The sequence below is a fragment of the Peromyscus eremicus genome, chromosome 5 (assembly GCF_949786415.1).
Source record: "Peromyscus eremicus chromosome 5, PerEre_H2_v1, whole genome shotgun sequence".
Lineage (NCBI taxonomy): Eukaryota > Metazoa > Chordata > Mammalia > Rodentia > Cricetidae > Peromyscus > Peromyscus eremicus.
In genome coordinates this window covers 78969973-78986752 of record NC_081420.1, presented here as the reverse complement: position 1 = coordinate 78986752, position 16780 = coordinate 78969973, and the positions used below count along the sequence as shown (strand labels likewise).

At 38.2% G+C, this 16780-nt stretch overlaps 1 protein-coding gene across 3 annotated transcripts in view; it reads right to left on the bottom strand.

Moving 5' to 3' along the window:
* Ccdc7 (coiled-coil domain containing 7) overlaps positions 1-16780 on the bottom strand; it is a 165081-nt gene that overhangs the window by 84211 nt on the left and 64090 nt on the right. For all 3 annotated transcript variants that reach the window (XR_009379398.1, XR_009379399.1, XM_059263777.1), the window contains exons 20-26: positions 15152-15371; positions 13880-13931; positions 9430-9537; positions 8768-8869; positions 4769-4858; positions 2403-2486; positions 1045-1155 (exon numbers count right to left, since the gene is read on the bottom strand). Coding sequence is in view for 1 of the 3 variants with exons in the window: in XM_059263777.1 (XP_059119760.1) it covers positions 1045-1155; positions 2403-2486; positions 4769-4858; positions 8768-8869; positions 9430-9537; positions 13880-13931; positions 15152-15371 (767 nt within the window). In the remaining 2 variants the exon portion in view is untranslated. The remainder of the gene's footprint in view (positions 1-1044; positions 1156-2402; positions 2487-4768; positions 4859-8767; positions 8870-9429; positions 9538-13879; positions 13932-15151; positions 15372-16780) is intronic.

The window sequence follows — 16780 nt, the reverse complement described above, 5'->3', positions numbered from 1 at the left end:
CCTCAGGCCCTCAAGCAGTGGTTCTCAACCTTCCTAATGCTGCAACCCTTTAATATAGTTCCTCACATTGTGGTGAACCCCCCACCCCTGCCTCACCATCAAATTATTTTTGTTGCTACTTCACAACTGTAATTTTGCTACTGTTATGAATCTTAATGTAATTTTTTTTTTTTGGAGATAGAGGTTTGCCAAAGGGGTCATGACCCACAGGTTGAGAACCACTGCTCGAGAGGGCCCTGCCGGAAAAAAAGGTCCAGTTGTGGATGGGATTACTCAGATATCTACATTCATTTCCTTCATATGGGCATGTTTCTTGAGAACCACCTTGAGGTTACCAGACAGGCTTCTTCACTTCAGGGGCCATGAACAAGAGGGTGCCTGGATGTCCTAAGCAAGGCTTCCTAAGTGACACCTTCGGCTCTTCACCTCCCCATTTGTATTTAACTTGCTCATCTCTATAGTGTCTGTATTTGTGACTACAGCCTATGGCAGAAAGCCAACACTCCCCAGGTCAGAGACACCACCACCTCTAGGAACTCATGTGTGTGTGTGTGTGTGTGTGTGTGTGTGTGTGTGTGTGTGTGTGTGTGTTGCAAGGTAGCTACAGTGTGAGATGATGCTCTCATGTTCTGCTTCTGAGGCCACTAGGAAAGAACAACGTTGGTCAAATTCTACTTTGGGCATATCCTTTTGGGCTAGCATGAAACTCCAATGAAACACACCAGAACTCTGAAAAGGACACTACTTTGGGAATTTATGGGACTCAAGCAACTGGGACTCCATGGGTAGCATATTTTGTGGCCCTTAAATAATCTTAGAGCTAGAACTTCTACTTGAGAGGATGGGGAAGGAGAACTCAAGTTGAAGACCAGCCTGAGCTACATGGTTCTAATGTTAATTCTTTCTTAAGTTAGGGAATTAGCATTTTAGTTGAAGGGAAAGTTTTCAGTGAATGCATGCTTCTATGCATATTCATGAAGCAAAGAGAAGGAGCAAGCAGAGAGCCTAATGGAGAAGAAAGCTACCGGCAATATTTGTACTCACGAATGGGTCTTTCTCTCTTGTGAAGTCTGTGTTTCTTTGTTTGTGTGTCTGATTTTGTTGATGAGGCTTGACTCCCTGGACTGATTGATCCTTCAGCATCTGCATCAGGAGCTGCATAGAACGGGTACATTTAGTTCACTGCATGAAAAAAAAAATGTTTAAAACTGTGTGGTGGCATGTGCCTAGAACCCCAGTATTTGGGAGGTGGACACTGGGGGATTCAAGATAATCTTTGGCTACATAGACACTTGAAGACAAGCCTGGGATAGATGAGACTTTGTCTCCAAAAACACTTAAGTTTGAAATCCCCAAGTTCAAATTTCTGACAAGTTTGCTGCAGCACCGTCTCTTTTTTTTTTAAATAAAGAATGCAAGTCTCTCCAGATCAGTCACCAGTGATTCGCAGAGATATAGAAACCTGAATAGTTTCTTCTGCCATAGAAAAGGAGTCTTGTTAACTCAGTATGTGACAGTGGCTGCTTCCACTAGGAGACTGTGATAGCCCAATGACAGGCCTAAGGGAGGGTGCTAGCTAACAAGGAATCCATGCTCTGCTGACTCTTATACAACGTGACTGGTTCATTAATACAGATCAGTTGCATGGACCAAATATTTAAATGAAATCCTTTGAGAAAGTTGGAAGGAGCATGGAGTCTCATTCATGCATAGCTAGCTGCCAAACTTTGGTCTATCTTGGTCCTAACAAATACAAAAGATGTGGTGTCATTTGTGAGTCTCTTCTGCTGAAAGCCTTCTCATTCCCATCAATGGGATTCCACCAGAAATAATCCATGAATTTACCAAGCAATCTCAACTTCTGAGTGAGTCTGAACCCATAGATTGCCTTGGAGGCCATCTGAGAGGACTCCATGGCCATTGGCCACTATCCTCATCAGCCCCTCTGCGCTACATTTAACTTACAATTCCAGCAACAATTCTACTCAACAGTGGAAGCATATGGAATAATTTCATTGCACAGGTTAGGGGAATGAATGGGCTTTTAGACCTCTGACTTCCTGGATTTGGTGAAAAGGAGCACACACTGCTAGACAGCATGTGATCATGCCTTTGAAACGACTACATCTAGAACCACTAAATAAAAGCAATGGATGTTTTGGCTTTTGTTGGTCAGTTATTGCATGGCCAAATGGAACATTCCCACAATACATGTAGTAAAATACACATTCTTGAACCAAAAGACAAGATTTTTGGATGTGCTTAAGATAATTTTAGGATGTAGTGGCACTATGGTGCACATATGTAATTCCAGCATCCTAGAAGCTGAGGCAGGAGGACCAGGCTCAACTGGTCCCATTCTAAAAAGAACACGTAAAAGAATCTGTCATTTTTATGCTCACGAGCAAGTCCTTTTCTTTTGGCAGTGTCCCGTTTCTTTGCTGAAGCTTTGGCTTTTGGTGTTTCTTCTGACTCTTCCGCATGAGCTATATATAGAGAGAAATACTTAGTGCACTAAACAGAAAAATAGATCTATGTTAAAGCCTTCACTTCATATTTCAAACAAATTCACAGTGGTCTTCTCTGCTTGTTTTACAGACTTATAAATAAATGACATTTGTGTTAGTTCTGACAAGACAGTGGTGGAGAGTTTTGGTGAATATCTGCTAAACTTTGTAATTTAATATTTAATGGGCATAATACAGTTAATATTTACTCTTCTTACTTTTGGATATATATTTTTTATGTGTATTGGTGTATCTCAGTGCCTTCAATGCCAGAAGTCAGCACTGGATACCCTGGAGCTCAAGTTACAAGTAGTTGTGAGCCTCTAGCTATGGGAGCTGGGAAATGATTTCAGATATAAGCACTCTTAACTGCAGAGTCGTCCTCCAGCCCTTCTACGTTTCTTTAGTTGCTTATATATTACAGACCACGTAGGCTTCAAAGGCAAAATAATGAAAATGCATGTGTGGGTTCATTCATTATTTCATTGTGTGTAATAAGCATATTATACATTATCTTAAGGCTAGTACATATTATATGCTACGGTCAATGTACGTTATGATAAAAACAACTGTACATAGAGCTGAAAATGGATTGAAAAAGTTCTCTATATTGGGAGAATATACCTGGAGGAATGTGCTTGTACACTGTCTTTTAAACAGGAAGAAAGATAAACAATGAAGATAAAAGAAAAAAAATCACACATAGTTATCTTTACCAAATGAAATATAAGTGAAATAACACAAAGTAGTATACATGGTTAACTATAAAATGGAACAGGGAGGCCTTGGGAAGAAACTGTGTTTTCATAACTATACTTTTTGTGTGTGTGTTGTAGTTTAGGAATCATGTGCATGTTCCCCATATTTCAAAAATAAAATTAAAGCACAAACATAAGGGGATACTTTGTTTTATGTCACCCCCCTGGAAAGGCACAAAATGCCTCATAAAGTCAGGTCATTGCACACGAAACAATCTGGCTATTAACTAGAAAATTATGAAATATTCAATAGAAGCTACCTCCAAGAGGCAGTGGTTGACTAGTAATGAACATAATGTAAAAAAATGGTAATTGGTGCTTATTCTTGAACAATACATGCAAAATCCTTCTGATGTAATGTATGGGGGCACAGTGAAGTCCTAAGGCAGCACCTTGATGGGCTCTCTACCAGGGATCTCAAGGCCCAGAGGTAAGTCAAATGATGCTCCCAAGGTGACATAGTGAGGGACTCCATGGTTCCAGTCCCTATGCCAAATGAAAGCTCCATTACCCAGCTCTGGAGATGGTTTAAAATAAGTGACTAGATACATAGGAAGTGACATCACAACTGTTCTATCAGAACCATGTGGACTGGCTGATGATGGTCAGTGTAAGCTGCTCATGAAATATACCTTGTCATACACTACCAATATATTCCTCAAGGCTGTAGAAAATTCTCAGAATAACTCCCATCAATGGGATAGTCCCACCCTCAGAGGAAGCATTGCACCACCATTTCATGGATGACCTTGTCTGAATGGCAAATACTGCTCTAATGACCCATATATGGCCATCAGGTGGACAATTATTGCCCACAAGGCACAATTACCAAGAAGCCTGGTGAGATTCTGGACATTGTAAGGGGCATGATGTCTCATTCTGGAGATGGCCAACCAATGGCCTTCTTTGTTCCAACAACTATAAAAGGGACCCTGCTACCGTGAGGCACCTCAGCACCTTACACTCTCATTTCCCCTTGTGAAGTCCTTAAGACCACCCATCTGAGTGTCACCACGAAGCTGTGCCCTTCGAGCAGGGCTACCATCAAGAAGGTGCTGGAGGCTTTTCAACAGGTCACAGTCTGTCCTTCTATCATGGGATGCTGACACCACTGTAGAGTTAAAGACTGCAGCCACATCTCTGACTACTTATTTGAGAGTGTGGCAGGTGGTCATTAGCACAGGGAAGAGGCACTTTCTGTAGTTTTTAAAAGTATATAATCTGTAGGAGGAAGCTGGAAGGTAGATCACACACTTAAGTTAATTACTGGCCTATTTCAGGGCCTTGGCCAATAGGAGTTTTATCCATGAAATAACTACAGAATCAGAAATACCAGACAATGGGTACAAACTCTTTGCCATTGTCCTGTAGTTTATCTTAAGGTATTTTAGGACAAAGTAAAAATTCCCATAAAATAGATCTCAATTTTTCCTGGATAAAGAAAAGTGGTGTAATGAGTTTAATTCAAGATAACATAACACCACAGATAATTCTCATACTTACTATGCAGTTTCCCAGTCTTAGAACCTTTCTGTCCCTTTGATTTTATTTCTGTTTTTGAGTCTTCTTTGGCAGACTTCTCTTCATATTCATCTACATAAAATATATTTAGTGTAGTAAATAAGGGGACAGAAACCTACATTTCAAATTTATAAAATGTACAGACAGTTCAATTTTATAAAATGTGCACAATAGCATTTTCCCAATCAACTAGGTTACCATAATGTAGACATTATCAAATCTGTGCCCTTAATTTATAAACATATATTAACTTTCTATCTTAATTTATAGTTATACTGTTCTGATTGTGCTTTTATGCTAATGCACATAATGAATAGGGCAGTGGCAATGTATAGATACATGATTATTGTAGCAATTACAATATAATCAAAGCTCAATGATGGGAAATAGGTTAAATAAACTGGAGCATACACAAGTACTGTATACTAAACATCTCCGTAAAACAATGTATGGGGATTACTTGGAGGTAATGTTAAGTGGGGAAAAAGAATGAAAAGGATCACTTATGTGCTCCCTCCCTGATAAGAAAGAAGAGGGGAGGAACAGGGAAAAAGCAGTAAAGAGACTCATCTTTATAAAAAAAAAAAAAAAACACAGTAGAGGTATCAAAACCAATGCAATTGGTTACCCACAAGATGAGGGGAAGGAGACAAAGTCAGGATATCCTTTTAGGTAAATATGACTGTCGACAGTATTTCCACACATTCCCAAAATTAAATAAACCACCAAGTATAACAGAAAAAAGATGAAGTGAAACCAACTAGAAATTATAACTGAAATCAGTGGGTCTCCTGAGAGGGTGGGGAAACTCGTCCAAATAACTGGCCAATATACTGGCAAAAGGAGAGGGACAGACCACAAGCAAAGCAGCCAATCTCTCTTGCTTCAAATAAACAACCTGAAGTCTCAGAAAATGAAGAACAAAGAAAACTAAGATTAGGAGAAAAAAAAAGAAATCACCACAAACATTAGAGTTAAAAATAAATGAATCCAAAAGAGCACAAGTGTGTATAAAATCTAAACATCTCGAAAGGAGACCAAGAGAGAAGCTTTTTAGGTTATTGGAAGGATTCAGGGAGAGAAGGGGGGCAAAAGACACACGACATGAAAGAGGGAAAGAATCAGAGTGAGGGAAGACTACAGTGTGGGGAAGAGGAAGGGCCGCAGGAAATAAGAAAAGCTGTTAATAAGAACAGCAATAAATACAGTACGAAGCACTCATGAGAGAAGGTGTTATGGGCTCATTGGTTAAGGCAAAGAAAGTGATAAGGAGGTGATGGGGTGAATATGTTCAAAATACATGGACAGAATTCTCAAAGAATTAATAAAATGTTAAAAAGTGCTACAGACCCATGACAAAGTAACATTGGCTTGACATTAAAAGAGCAACCACAGGTTCACTGACCAGTGGAATGAGTAGAGAACCTAGACACAAAACTACATGTCCACAGCTAAGTGATATTCCACAAAGGTGACAAAAACCAACACTGGAAAAAGGCCGCCATCTAATAAGTGGTACTGGGAAAATTGGACTTGTCCTTCACCCTGGATAAATAAACTCAAAATGAACCAAAAACTTGGACACGAGACTTGAAACAGAAAATGCTTGAGAAAAACAGACTCCTGGATATTGATAGAAGCGATAATTTTCTCGATAAGATTCCAAGATCACAGTAAGCAAAACAAAGCTGATGTGTGAGGTCCTACCAAACTCACCAAACTTATAGGAAAGAGAGCAATCACAGAGTGAACAGGCAGCTTACATAAAGGGAGAAAAATCTTTGCCATCTGTCAGCTAACAGCCAAGATATATAACAATGTAAAAGCTCCTAACACCGGAAATTAAGGAATGTGATTTAGAACGGCCATTATAGACATACTTTAAAAGAAATGCAAATAGTCAATACATGAACAAACTCTGTAACATTAGCTATCAGGGAACTCCAAGTTGTAATGAGAGACAATCTCAACCAAGTCAGAACAGTTATGAAGAACAGACCCTGCTGAGGACCAGAAGGAGAGCAACCTTCGCACACTGTTGGGGGGAATAAGCTGAGCACAGAAAGACGAGTGTCACAAGTGCTGCGTGTTATTTCATGGGTGGGAACCAAGAAAGAAGTGACCTGAGAGTAGGAGAGGGATTTCTGTGGCCTGAGGAGGAGCCAGTGCTAGGGGACAGTGTAGAGGAAAGTGATGGAGATCGACGCATGAGGAAAACTATCATGTGATAATGATATAACAAAAATAAATGAAGAAATCAAAGAGGGTGTATTAGAATATCTGACTTTTCAATAGTGATAATATGTGTTCTTATAGTGTTGTGTGTGTACTTTTGAATAAATCAAACAAAATAACGAAAATTGTAACAGTGATTTTACTGAGAGAATATAGGGGCAATCTGTTACTTCATATAGACATGGACAACTTTATATTTCTACGGGTGTTCCCTCTTTTAAAAGTGTAACACTTGGGGCTGGAGAGATGGCTCAGAGGTTAAGAGCACTGATTGCTCTTCCAGAGGTCCTGAGTTCAATTCCCAGCAACCACATGGTGGCTCATAACCATCTGTAATGAGATCTGGTGCCCTCTTCTGGCCTGCAGTCATACATGCTGTATACATAATAAATAAATAAATAAATCTTAAAACAAAAGTATAACACTGTGTGTGCATATGTGTGTGTGTGTGTGTGTGCACATACGCGGGGGCAAGCAATGGTGGTTACACTGTGTTTAAACACAACCTAACAGTAAACTACTTACATCGAAGAAAGTGTGTAAACATGACACATGAATGCAGGGATGAACAAATTGGGCTGGAGGTAGGTCAGCAGTAGAGGCTGCCAATCACACCCGAGGCCTTAGGTTCAATAATCCCCCCAAAGGATAAATATAACATGGATAGAAAGAGACAAATATGAGTTCTCCAGAAATATGGAGATCTGTGTATGGTAGACACCAAATATATAAGAAGAATCCTAAACAGCACAGATAATGGGGGTTTCTAAAAGAGCAATGGGATGCATGCTCATTCTGCTCAAAATGAATAATGCATTTATATTCACTGTAACTTGCCTAGACACTCTTGGCATCAGACACAGTATTTTTATCTACTCTTCCCCCACACTTGGAGCTACAAGGAAAAAGACTTCTAAAACTCAGAAATGAAGCCATACCTGCTGTATAAGTACTAAGTTCATAACAGACATTAATTATTCAATGTAATTTTGTCTGATTTCTTCAGACATAAGAAATTTCATACTTTGTGACAGTAAACTAATGAAATTACTTTTCAGATACACAGGCAGACAATGCGTTCTCTAGTTTTCTTGGAGTATTAAGACAAGATTATAAAAAAATAAAAGTTGAAAATATTGTCATTATATGCCTAAGGAAAAAAACATGGTTAAAAACTATACAGCATTAAAGACAGTAATAGAACTGGATTAAAAAAAAGTCAAGACACAAAGAATATGCTGTACTTACACTTCAAAATAAGGAGTAATTAAATTTAATGTGATTATGAGTACTAATTAAAAGGCAGTCAACTGTATTTGAAAAAAATATACTATTGTCATTATATCAATCATAAAAGGTATATGATACATTCCTAAATGTGAAGGACAATTATACTGTTAAGATGGAAAATGAGGTATTATGAAAACACCAGATTAAAATAAAAACAGTAGAACTTCATGAACAGAAGAAATAATAGTTTTTAAGTCTAACAAGCATATAACTCCAGAAGTGAAAAGACAATGTCTTTCATTTGGACTAAAGAAATTTTCCTACATCAGGGTCAGTAGAAAATTTAACAACTGACATAGTTATCACAGGTAAATCATCAATAAAGAACAGTAACTATGAACAAATTCATTACAAAACAAAAAACTAACAGAACTATCCATACAACTATGAAATGAGGGACAGAGCTATCCTGAGTTCAGTTGAAAACAGCTTTACAATATCTTAATAATTACTTACTAGTCACGTTCTCATATTTGACGGCTTCAAGATTCTCAATTTCAGATTGTGTTCTTGAAAGTAAACTCAAAAATTCAGGTCTTTTTGCAGTGATAAAGAGTGCTAAAGAGAAAGAGAGTTATGATGAGCCTTCTGGGTAGGCAAGATCCATCCCACTTGAGCAAGGCTACATGGAGGGCAATCTAAAGCTGAACTATCAACTATGCAACAAAAGGACAGCGGGGGTGGTGTAGGAAATGTGTGAGGAGTTTTCCTGTGTGTGGGGGGGAGCAAGCTGATGAGTGGTCACTGACCATACCCATGACAGCCAAACGGTGCCAGAGCTTACACTTTAGTTCTCCAGGGATCTTAAAGTATGGGAAAAAGAACGGTAGACATGAGAGTATGTGTGATAGGGATGGAAGGGAGATAAGGGATGAGGGAAGAGGGAATAGTAATCAGAATACTACCCATCCATCCATCCATCCATCCATCCATCCATCCATCCATCCATCCATCTATTAATATAAATGAAAGTGTGCAAGAATGAAATTTAAAGATTATCATAGTAATGCTACAAAATACATCCTCATATAAAGAAACATGATTGAAGGAAAACTGGCTTGCAGTTGTGTCCAGCTTATTATAACAGTCTAGTCAATGTTCCCCATGACCACGCTCACGTTTGCGTCTCCCCCGGTCAGAGAGTTGCTTTGCTCTAGATGCTTCGTCTTCTGGTAGCAGATCTTTATCTTCTTGTGCATAACTTTCATCTAATCCTTCATAAGGAGCTGTATAAAAACAATCATTCAGTATACTAAACAGAAAATCCTATCTAGTATGAGCTACCTAGAACTCCAATGTAAAAGAAGATGGCAGCAACTGTTTCTCTCACTTCTTTCTCTTCCGTCTGCATTTTGACAAGCTGGTTTTAAGTACAATCAGGTGGCTATTGGTTTGTTATCCACAAGATAAAAGTGCTTCTATTGTACCTGTACACCAAGGCTCAGGAAACATCTCAGAAAAGGGGAAGGAAGTATTGTAAGTGCTAGAAGACTAGGAAGCCAGCTGAGAAATACTGACTTCTAAACATGACAGGGATGTTATACACACGAAATTTCAACAATATAGTTGCATAAACAAGAATGGCACAATGGCCACACCAGTTGACAGCTGGAGTGGATGGAGGAAATTGCTCAAGGCTTCACCTCCAGGTAAAGAGCTACAGGCAATTAATAGCTATTGAGAGAAAGAATCAGTTTGTGTGTGTGTGTGTATGCGTGTGTGTGTGTGTGTGTGTGTGTGTGTGTGTGTGTAAATATATGTATGTGTTTGTGCATGTCTGTGTCTGTGTATGTGCCTGTAAGTATGACTTCCATATTTATTTAAAGAGAAAGTGGTCATGAATTTGGAGGGAGGGGACAACACGAGGAGTTACAGAAAAGAGAAGGAGGAGTGGAAATGATGTAAATACAGTACTTACGTACAAAATTCTCAAAATTAAAAATTTAGTTAAATGTGATATCAACAAATAAGTTTTTCTTATTGTTAACTTAAGAAAATAAATTAAACAACAAAATTTTATGAAACAAGGAACTAGATATTGGAAATAAAAAAAGGAATTTAAAATATTTTTAATGAAATCATAGAAGAAAATATCCCCAATCTAAAGAAAGGGATATCTATCAAGGACAGGAAGCATAAAGAACAGCAAATAGATAGAGCCAGAAAAGAAATTCTCCACAACATGTAACAATTAAAACACTAACTGTACAGAACAAAGAAATGATACTAAGAGCTTCAAGGGAAAAAGACCAAGTCATATATAAATGAAGGGACATTAGAATAATATCTGGGTTTTCAAAGGAGACTCTGAAAGCCAAAAAATTCTGGACAGATGCTCTACAATCTCTGAGAGAACACAGATGGCAGCCCAAACTACTATACCCAGAAAAAGTATGCATCACAATTGATGGAGAAAGAGAAACATTCAAACATTTTCTGTAAACCAAGCCAATCCTAGAGAAGGCAGAGAATGGAAAACTTCACCATAAATAACTACACTCAGGAGGAAACAAAATCAATAGCGAATAGTCAATCAAAACAGCGGGAAGACCCATACCACCACCACAAAGTTATAAACCAATATCCCCTATTAACAAAGGTAGGTGCAAAAATTCTCAACAAAGTATGTGTAAATTGAATTAAAAACACATAAAAAGATTATCAACCATGATTAAATTGGTTTTATCCTTGAGAAGCAGGGATAGTCAACATATACAACTCAATAAATATAATCTACTACAGAAACAGACTGAAAAGAATCTCATTATATCCAGAAAGGGTCTTTAACAAAACCCAATGTCTCTTCATGGTAAAAACTTTTGAGATAAGGGACATACTTCAACATAAAAAAGTCAATTTGTAGGAAGCACACAGTCAACATCATCCTAAATGGAGAAAAACCTCAAGAATCAGTATGGAATTATAAGAGACCTCAAAAAGACAAAATCAAGTAAATTCCATCACTTGTAATAATATAGATGGCATCATGCTAGCCAAACTTAACAAAAATGCCACACATATTACACACACACACACACACACACACACACACACACACACACACACCAAAACTACCAAAAATCATAGAAATGGAGACCAGAACAGAGATTACAGAGAGCATGTGCGTGGAAAACGAACAGCTGTTAATTACATTTGGTCAAATGCATCAGTTTTAATGACTCTTAAAAACGGAATGTTGAGTAAGAACAGTGAGTGAGGAAACACATCCAGTTTGCTTCCATCCACTTCAGATTAAAGACGGGAAGCTAAAAAATATTTGTACAATAAAATAAATAAACACATAGTAATAACAGTAAGCAAAGAGTTACGAGGACACATTGAAAACTTTCAAACATTGCTAAAAATGTGTCCCATACTCACAAACGGTAAGATTTAAAATTTCTAAGAGGTTAATATTTGTCATGTTGATTTACAGATTCATTGAATTAAATATCAAAATCTGTAGGCTTTTTTTTTTACAATAAATAAATGTTGAATCTAAAATTTGTATGGGACTATAAGAGAACACAGACAGACAAAATAACAATGTTACAATAAGTATCACATTTGAGGATTCACAATTCCCATTTCAAAATCCACCCCACAGCCACATAATGAACATGATATGGTATTGGCAGAAACATAGTCATATATACCAACAGAAAAGAATCAAGCTCAGAAGATTGATTCATTTTTTTTAAAGCCACAACGTCAATACAATTCAATGGAGAAAGAGTACATCCTTCACAAATTAGTTAAGTTCTAGGAAATTAGGCAAACATGTTAATTTTCATCAGGGCAAGGCTAGTTCTCCCTCCAGGCCCTGGTCAGTCTCTCACATCACAGTCCTTCACCAGGCTTTGGCACATACCAACACTCCCAGGATTATCTCACTCATTTTCACAACTTCAGCCTTTTAGGAGACAGTGGTGGTCTTTTGTAACAGCTAGAATGTTCAGACTTGAAAGCTGGTGTCAACTGGGGCAGATATACACCACCCAGTTGCCTTCCGCCCATTATTAAGGTCTGTTACTTCCACTTCTGATGCATGATCCCCAAAGTTGTCCTATATCATGCAGATCCATGGTTAAGTGTGTTGCTATTGAGGTTTACTTCTCTCAAAAGAGTTAAAATTTTTTTATTTAAAAAATTAGTCCTGGGACAAACTGATTTCAAGTACAAAAGAAAGGGTTGGATCCCAGTTAATTAGGTTGGCCCTAATTACCTGCTCTTGCAGAGGAATAGAGCTCAGTTCCCAGCAGTGACAAAGTGCAGCTCATAACCGCCTGTAACTCAATTCCAGGAGACCTGCCACTCTCTTCCGGCAACCACAGGATTACCCATACATGTACCCATACATCCCATACATATGTACACATACACTCATACACACGCACGCGCACACACACACCAAAAAGTAAACGTTAAGAAAGAAAACATGAGCATAGATATTTATAACCTTAGATTTAGTGAAGAATTATCACTAAGGACAACAAAAAGTATAAATGACAAGAGAAATACAGAAAAACTGAGCTTCACAAAATTGAGATCTTTTGTGAACTTAAGAACATTATCCAAAAACTGGTACAACACACCAAAATAGGAGAAAATGGAGGCAAATCAACTATCTTATACAGTTAGTATTCATAATATAAAAAGAAATAGAAAGGACAACACAATCAGATAAAAGATTTGGTTGACACTACTCTAGAAGACCAGCATGTGTTTGGAAAGGAAAGGTATTCCCATATTGGAGGACAGATGCTATGTGAGTCACAGCATAGAAAGGAGACCAGAGATTGCCAGACTTGGAGGAGGAGGAATCAGAGCTGTCACTTTGTAGCCGTGAGAGATCGTGGAGATAGATATCACGATGTGGGTGTACTTAATGGCCCCAAATTGTATATTTAAGTCAGTTCAAATCAACTCTTGCTTAATATCATAACCTACATGGAGTCCTGACCATGAGCTCACCTCATCTGAGTACCCCACTGGACAGGAAATACACAGAGGCCTAGGGTCTTCATCGTGAGAACTCCTTGTTTGCCACAGGGCAGATACAGAAGTACTTCCACTGAGAAGCACAGCAGTGAGGCTCCGCCCCCTCCCAAATCTCAACCATTTCACTTTATTTGGAAAGTTGAGGCCAAGACAATGCAATCTAAATGGGCCTATTAAAGACAGGTATGCATGGAGAACAGCGCTAGCTTTGTTTTTATACCTATTCTATGCCAAATCCTCAAAGAACCTAGCAAAATACCAAGTTTTCAGTACCAGAAACCGTCTCTTCTGATATGTCCAGATGGATTTTTGATACACTTAGAGCTAAGGAGGCTAAATCTACTCTCAGTTTAGGCAAAGGTATCATTTCCTTGTGCAGAGAACTCTTAGTTGAAATGGAGTCTGAGTAATGTAGTGGGACTACATCAAATTAATTCTTACACAACCTCCAGTGAGGATATGTATCTTCTGGTACTATGTTACGCTGACTGGTATTTAACAAGGTTCTTATGTATGGGGAGACCCAAACCTTCACATTTCAGGTTACACAAGAGAAAATCTTTTTACCTTCAGAGTTTTCTTCGTCTGTATGAAATAGGATTTGTTCTGATGCTTCAGCCTTAATGACAAAATTATAGAAAATAATTACAAATAATGTACATCAAAGCTCTATTTAACTTACTCTTTTATCAGGAAGCTAGCATTTCACCCTAATCCATGTTCTCATTGCAGCAACATTTTATTTTTCATTACTCCCTGAATTTATTAAATAAAAAGATATGAACAATATGCAGATCTGGGAACACTGAGACCACTTAAAGGGGCAGGCAGTCAAAACCGACATTGTAGCTCTTGCTTAAAATGACATTTTAGCCTGTGCAATTTTTTAGACAAGGCCTAATGGCTCACAGATTTCTTTCCATAAGCCCGCTTTAGTAACATCCATGATAGAAACATGCTGTGGAGATATGTCATGTGCACATGGACTGTTTAATCCCTTCTTTTCCCCAGCAAATAGTGGAAACACATGAACTGTGGACCAATAGCTGAGGAGTCCCCATGGTACTGGACTAGGCCTTCTGTATAAGCGAGATAGTTGTTTAGCTTGAACTAATTATGGGGCCTCCACACAGTGGGACCAGGACCTGTTCCTTGTGCACGAGCTGGCTTTTTGGAGCCTAGTGCCTATGGTGAGACACTTTGTGCAGCCTTGGTACAGGGAGGAGGGGATTCAACCTGCCTCAACTGAATGTACCAGGTTCTTCTGACTCCCCATGGGAGACCTTGACTTGGAAGAGGTGGGAATGGGGGGTAGATTTGGGGGGAAGGCTGGAGGGCAGAAGGAGGGAGGACAGGGGAATCTGTGGTTGGTATGTAAAATGAATAGAAAATCTCTTAATAAAAAAATACCATAACTAAATACTTTTCTAACTAATGTAGATCTTACAGTTTTCTACCTTTTAAGTGTATATAAAATTACTCAAAGTGGTTATGATTTCATAATCAAACCTTTTTATACTATAAATATAATTGTTGATTAATCTCAAATAAAAACTGAAAATTTCCCTTACCCCATGAATCATACATTATAATTCATCATGAAATCAAGCAACTTTCTGTCAATACCAACTAGAATGCCTTATACATTGAAATTTTTACTTAGATTTCCCAAATATTATTTCCAACCTACTAAACCTAAACCACATGTATTAAAAAGCAAACTCGTTGTTCTTTTGAAATAAGGAAGTATTGATGAGGTTTAATCAGCAACTATTCAAAACACTAAAAGAATCTAATAACCTAAAAATAAACAATTTTTCAAGCAATACTGTACCATACCTTTTCAATTTCTTTGGCGAGATCAGGAAATGACACCAGGGACCACATCTCCATCTCCTTTGGCAGGGGCGAGCTCGACTCTAGCCTCTCTTCAATGAATGGCAGTGCTGTAAATGACTTAAAGACCTCTTGTGGGAAGGCTGAAACATCTGAGACACCATAGAAACCCTCTAAAGCTGAAGGATCTAAATCAGCAGAGATAGATCGTCTCTTCTCCAAGCTTTAGAATCACAAAATGTCTAGTGTTAGATTAGGTGGACAACACTGGATTTGTAACTGAAGAATCATTTAATTGACAAAGGTATTAGGTAAGCAACTGTAAGGTGCCAAGTAATCAAAGGTAATTCTGATACAAAATTGATGTCACACAAGTTGAAGATGGTAATGCATCTTGAGAGATTTAAAGTGGAGACACAAAAAGCACATGCACACTATTGCGGTGGTCGTTCATGACAGCAGGTGCTGTTCATGACAGAACAGCAGCCTTGGCCAGCCTAACTGAATGTGCAATAGCCTGGAGAGTGCTTTTCAGTCATATTTACTAGAAAAAAAACCAGCCTCACAATTTCATTTCAGAATGGAATTAAAACCTCACCGGAGAAGTTTTGACAATAAAAGATTAAAAGAAAAAAACCAAAAAAACAAGTCAACTCCAAGTTCAGAGTTAGTTTTCTTTGAAGTAAGGTTTCCTTTCAAGACACCAAATTGGCTTTTCTTCCCCTCCGCAAGGCATGAGATTGGCTCCTCAGTTTCCAGACCTAGAGTGGCCATGGAGTACTTTCTGCCTGCATAGTCTCAGTTTATGCATCTACCAATATTCAACACCAGGTAATAATTTAAATGGTATAAGTACCTACATTTTCTACAAAACCCAACAAAGACTTCCTTCTTATTGGGGGCGTCACTAACCATTTGTCTTTAAGCAGTCTTAACCAGTTCAAGATTCTGATGGCTTATCTTAATCGAATAATACTTTGGTTGAAAAAAAAATCATGTAACATTTGTTGCAAGGTCTCTAAAATAATGCAGTGAAGTGGGCAAGATGTTTCTGAAGACAGACTTCTGCAGTGCTGTTATAAAGCAGGCTCTAATATTACAGAGAACAGGGGGCTTCCTCTTCCCAGTAGCCAAGCACAACATCTCACCCTCAAACATGATTTACTAGTTTTCCCTAGTATTTAAGATGACTAATTATAAAATACATATTCCTTTAGAGGTGATTTTAGAGACACACATAGAGGACTCTTGTCACCAGGTTGTTGAAGCATGGAAATGGTTCAGGTGCACACTGTGAACCATGTTCATTTAGAACCTTGTTTGCGTTGTAACGCATACCATCCTTGCATTAATGTTTGTGTACTGCTGTAAGAAGAGAGTACAGTATTTTTAAAGTTTTGAAGTGGAAATTTGATTTGTAGGCATCATTATTCATTTGATTTAAGCAGGTAAATCGTCATGTATAGCAACAGAGAAAGGATGTAGCAACCCCCAAAGCATGATCTGAAATACTGATGAGAAGCTCATTTATAAGCATTCTCTCACACTCAGGCTTTACCTACTTCTCATCTCCTGCACTTACAAAAGACCGCTGGATAGAAGCAAGGAATGTATACTGGGAAGGTAGGAGGG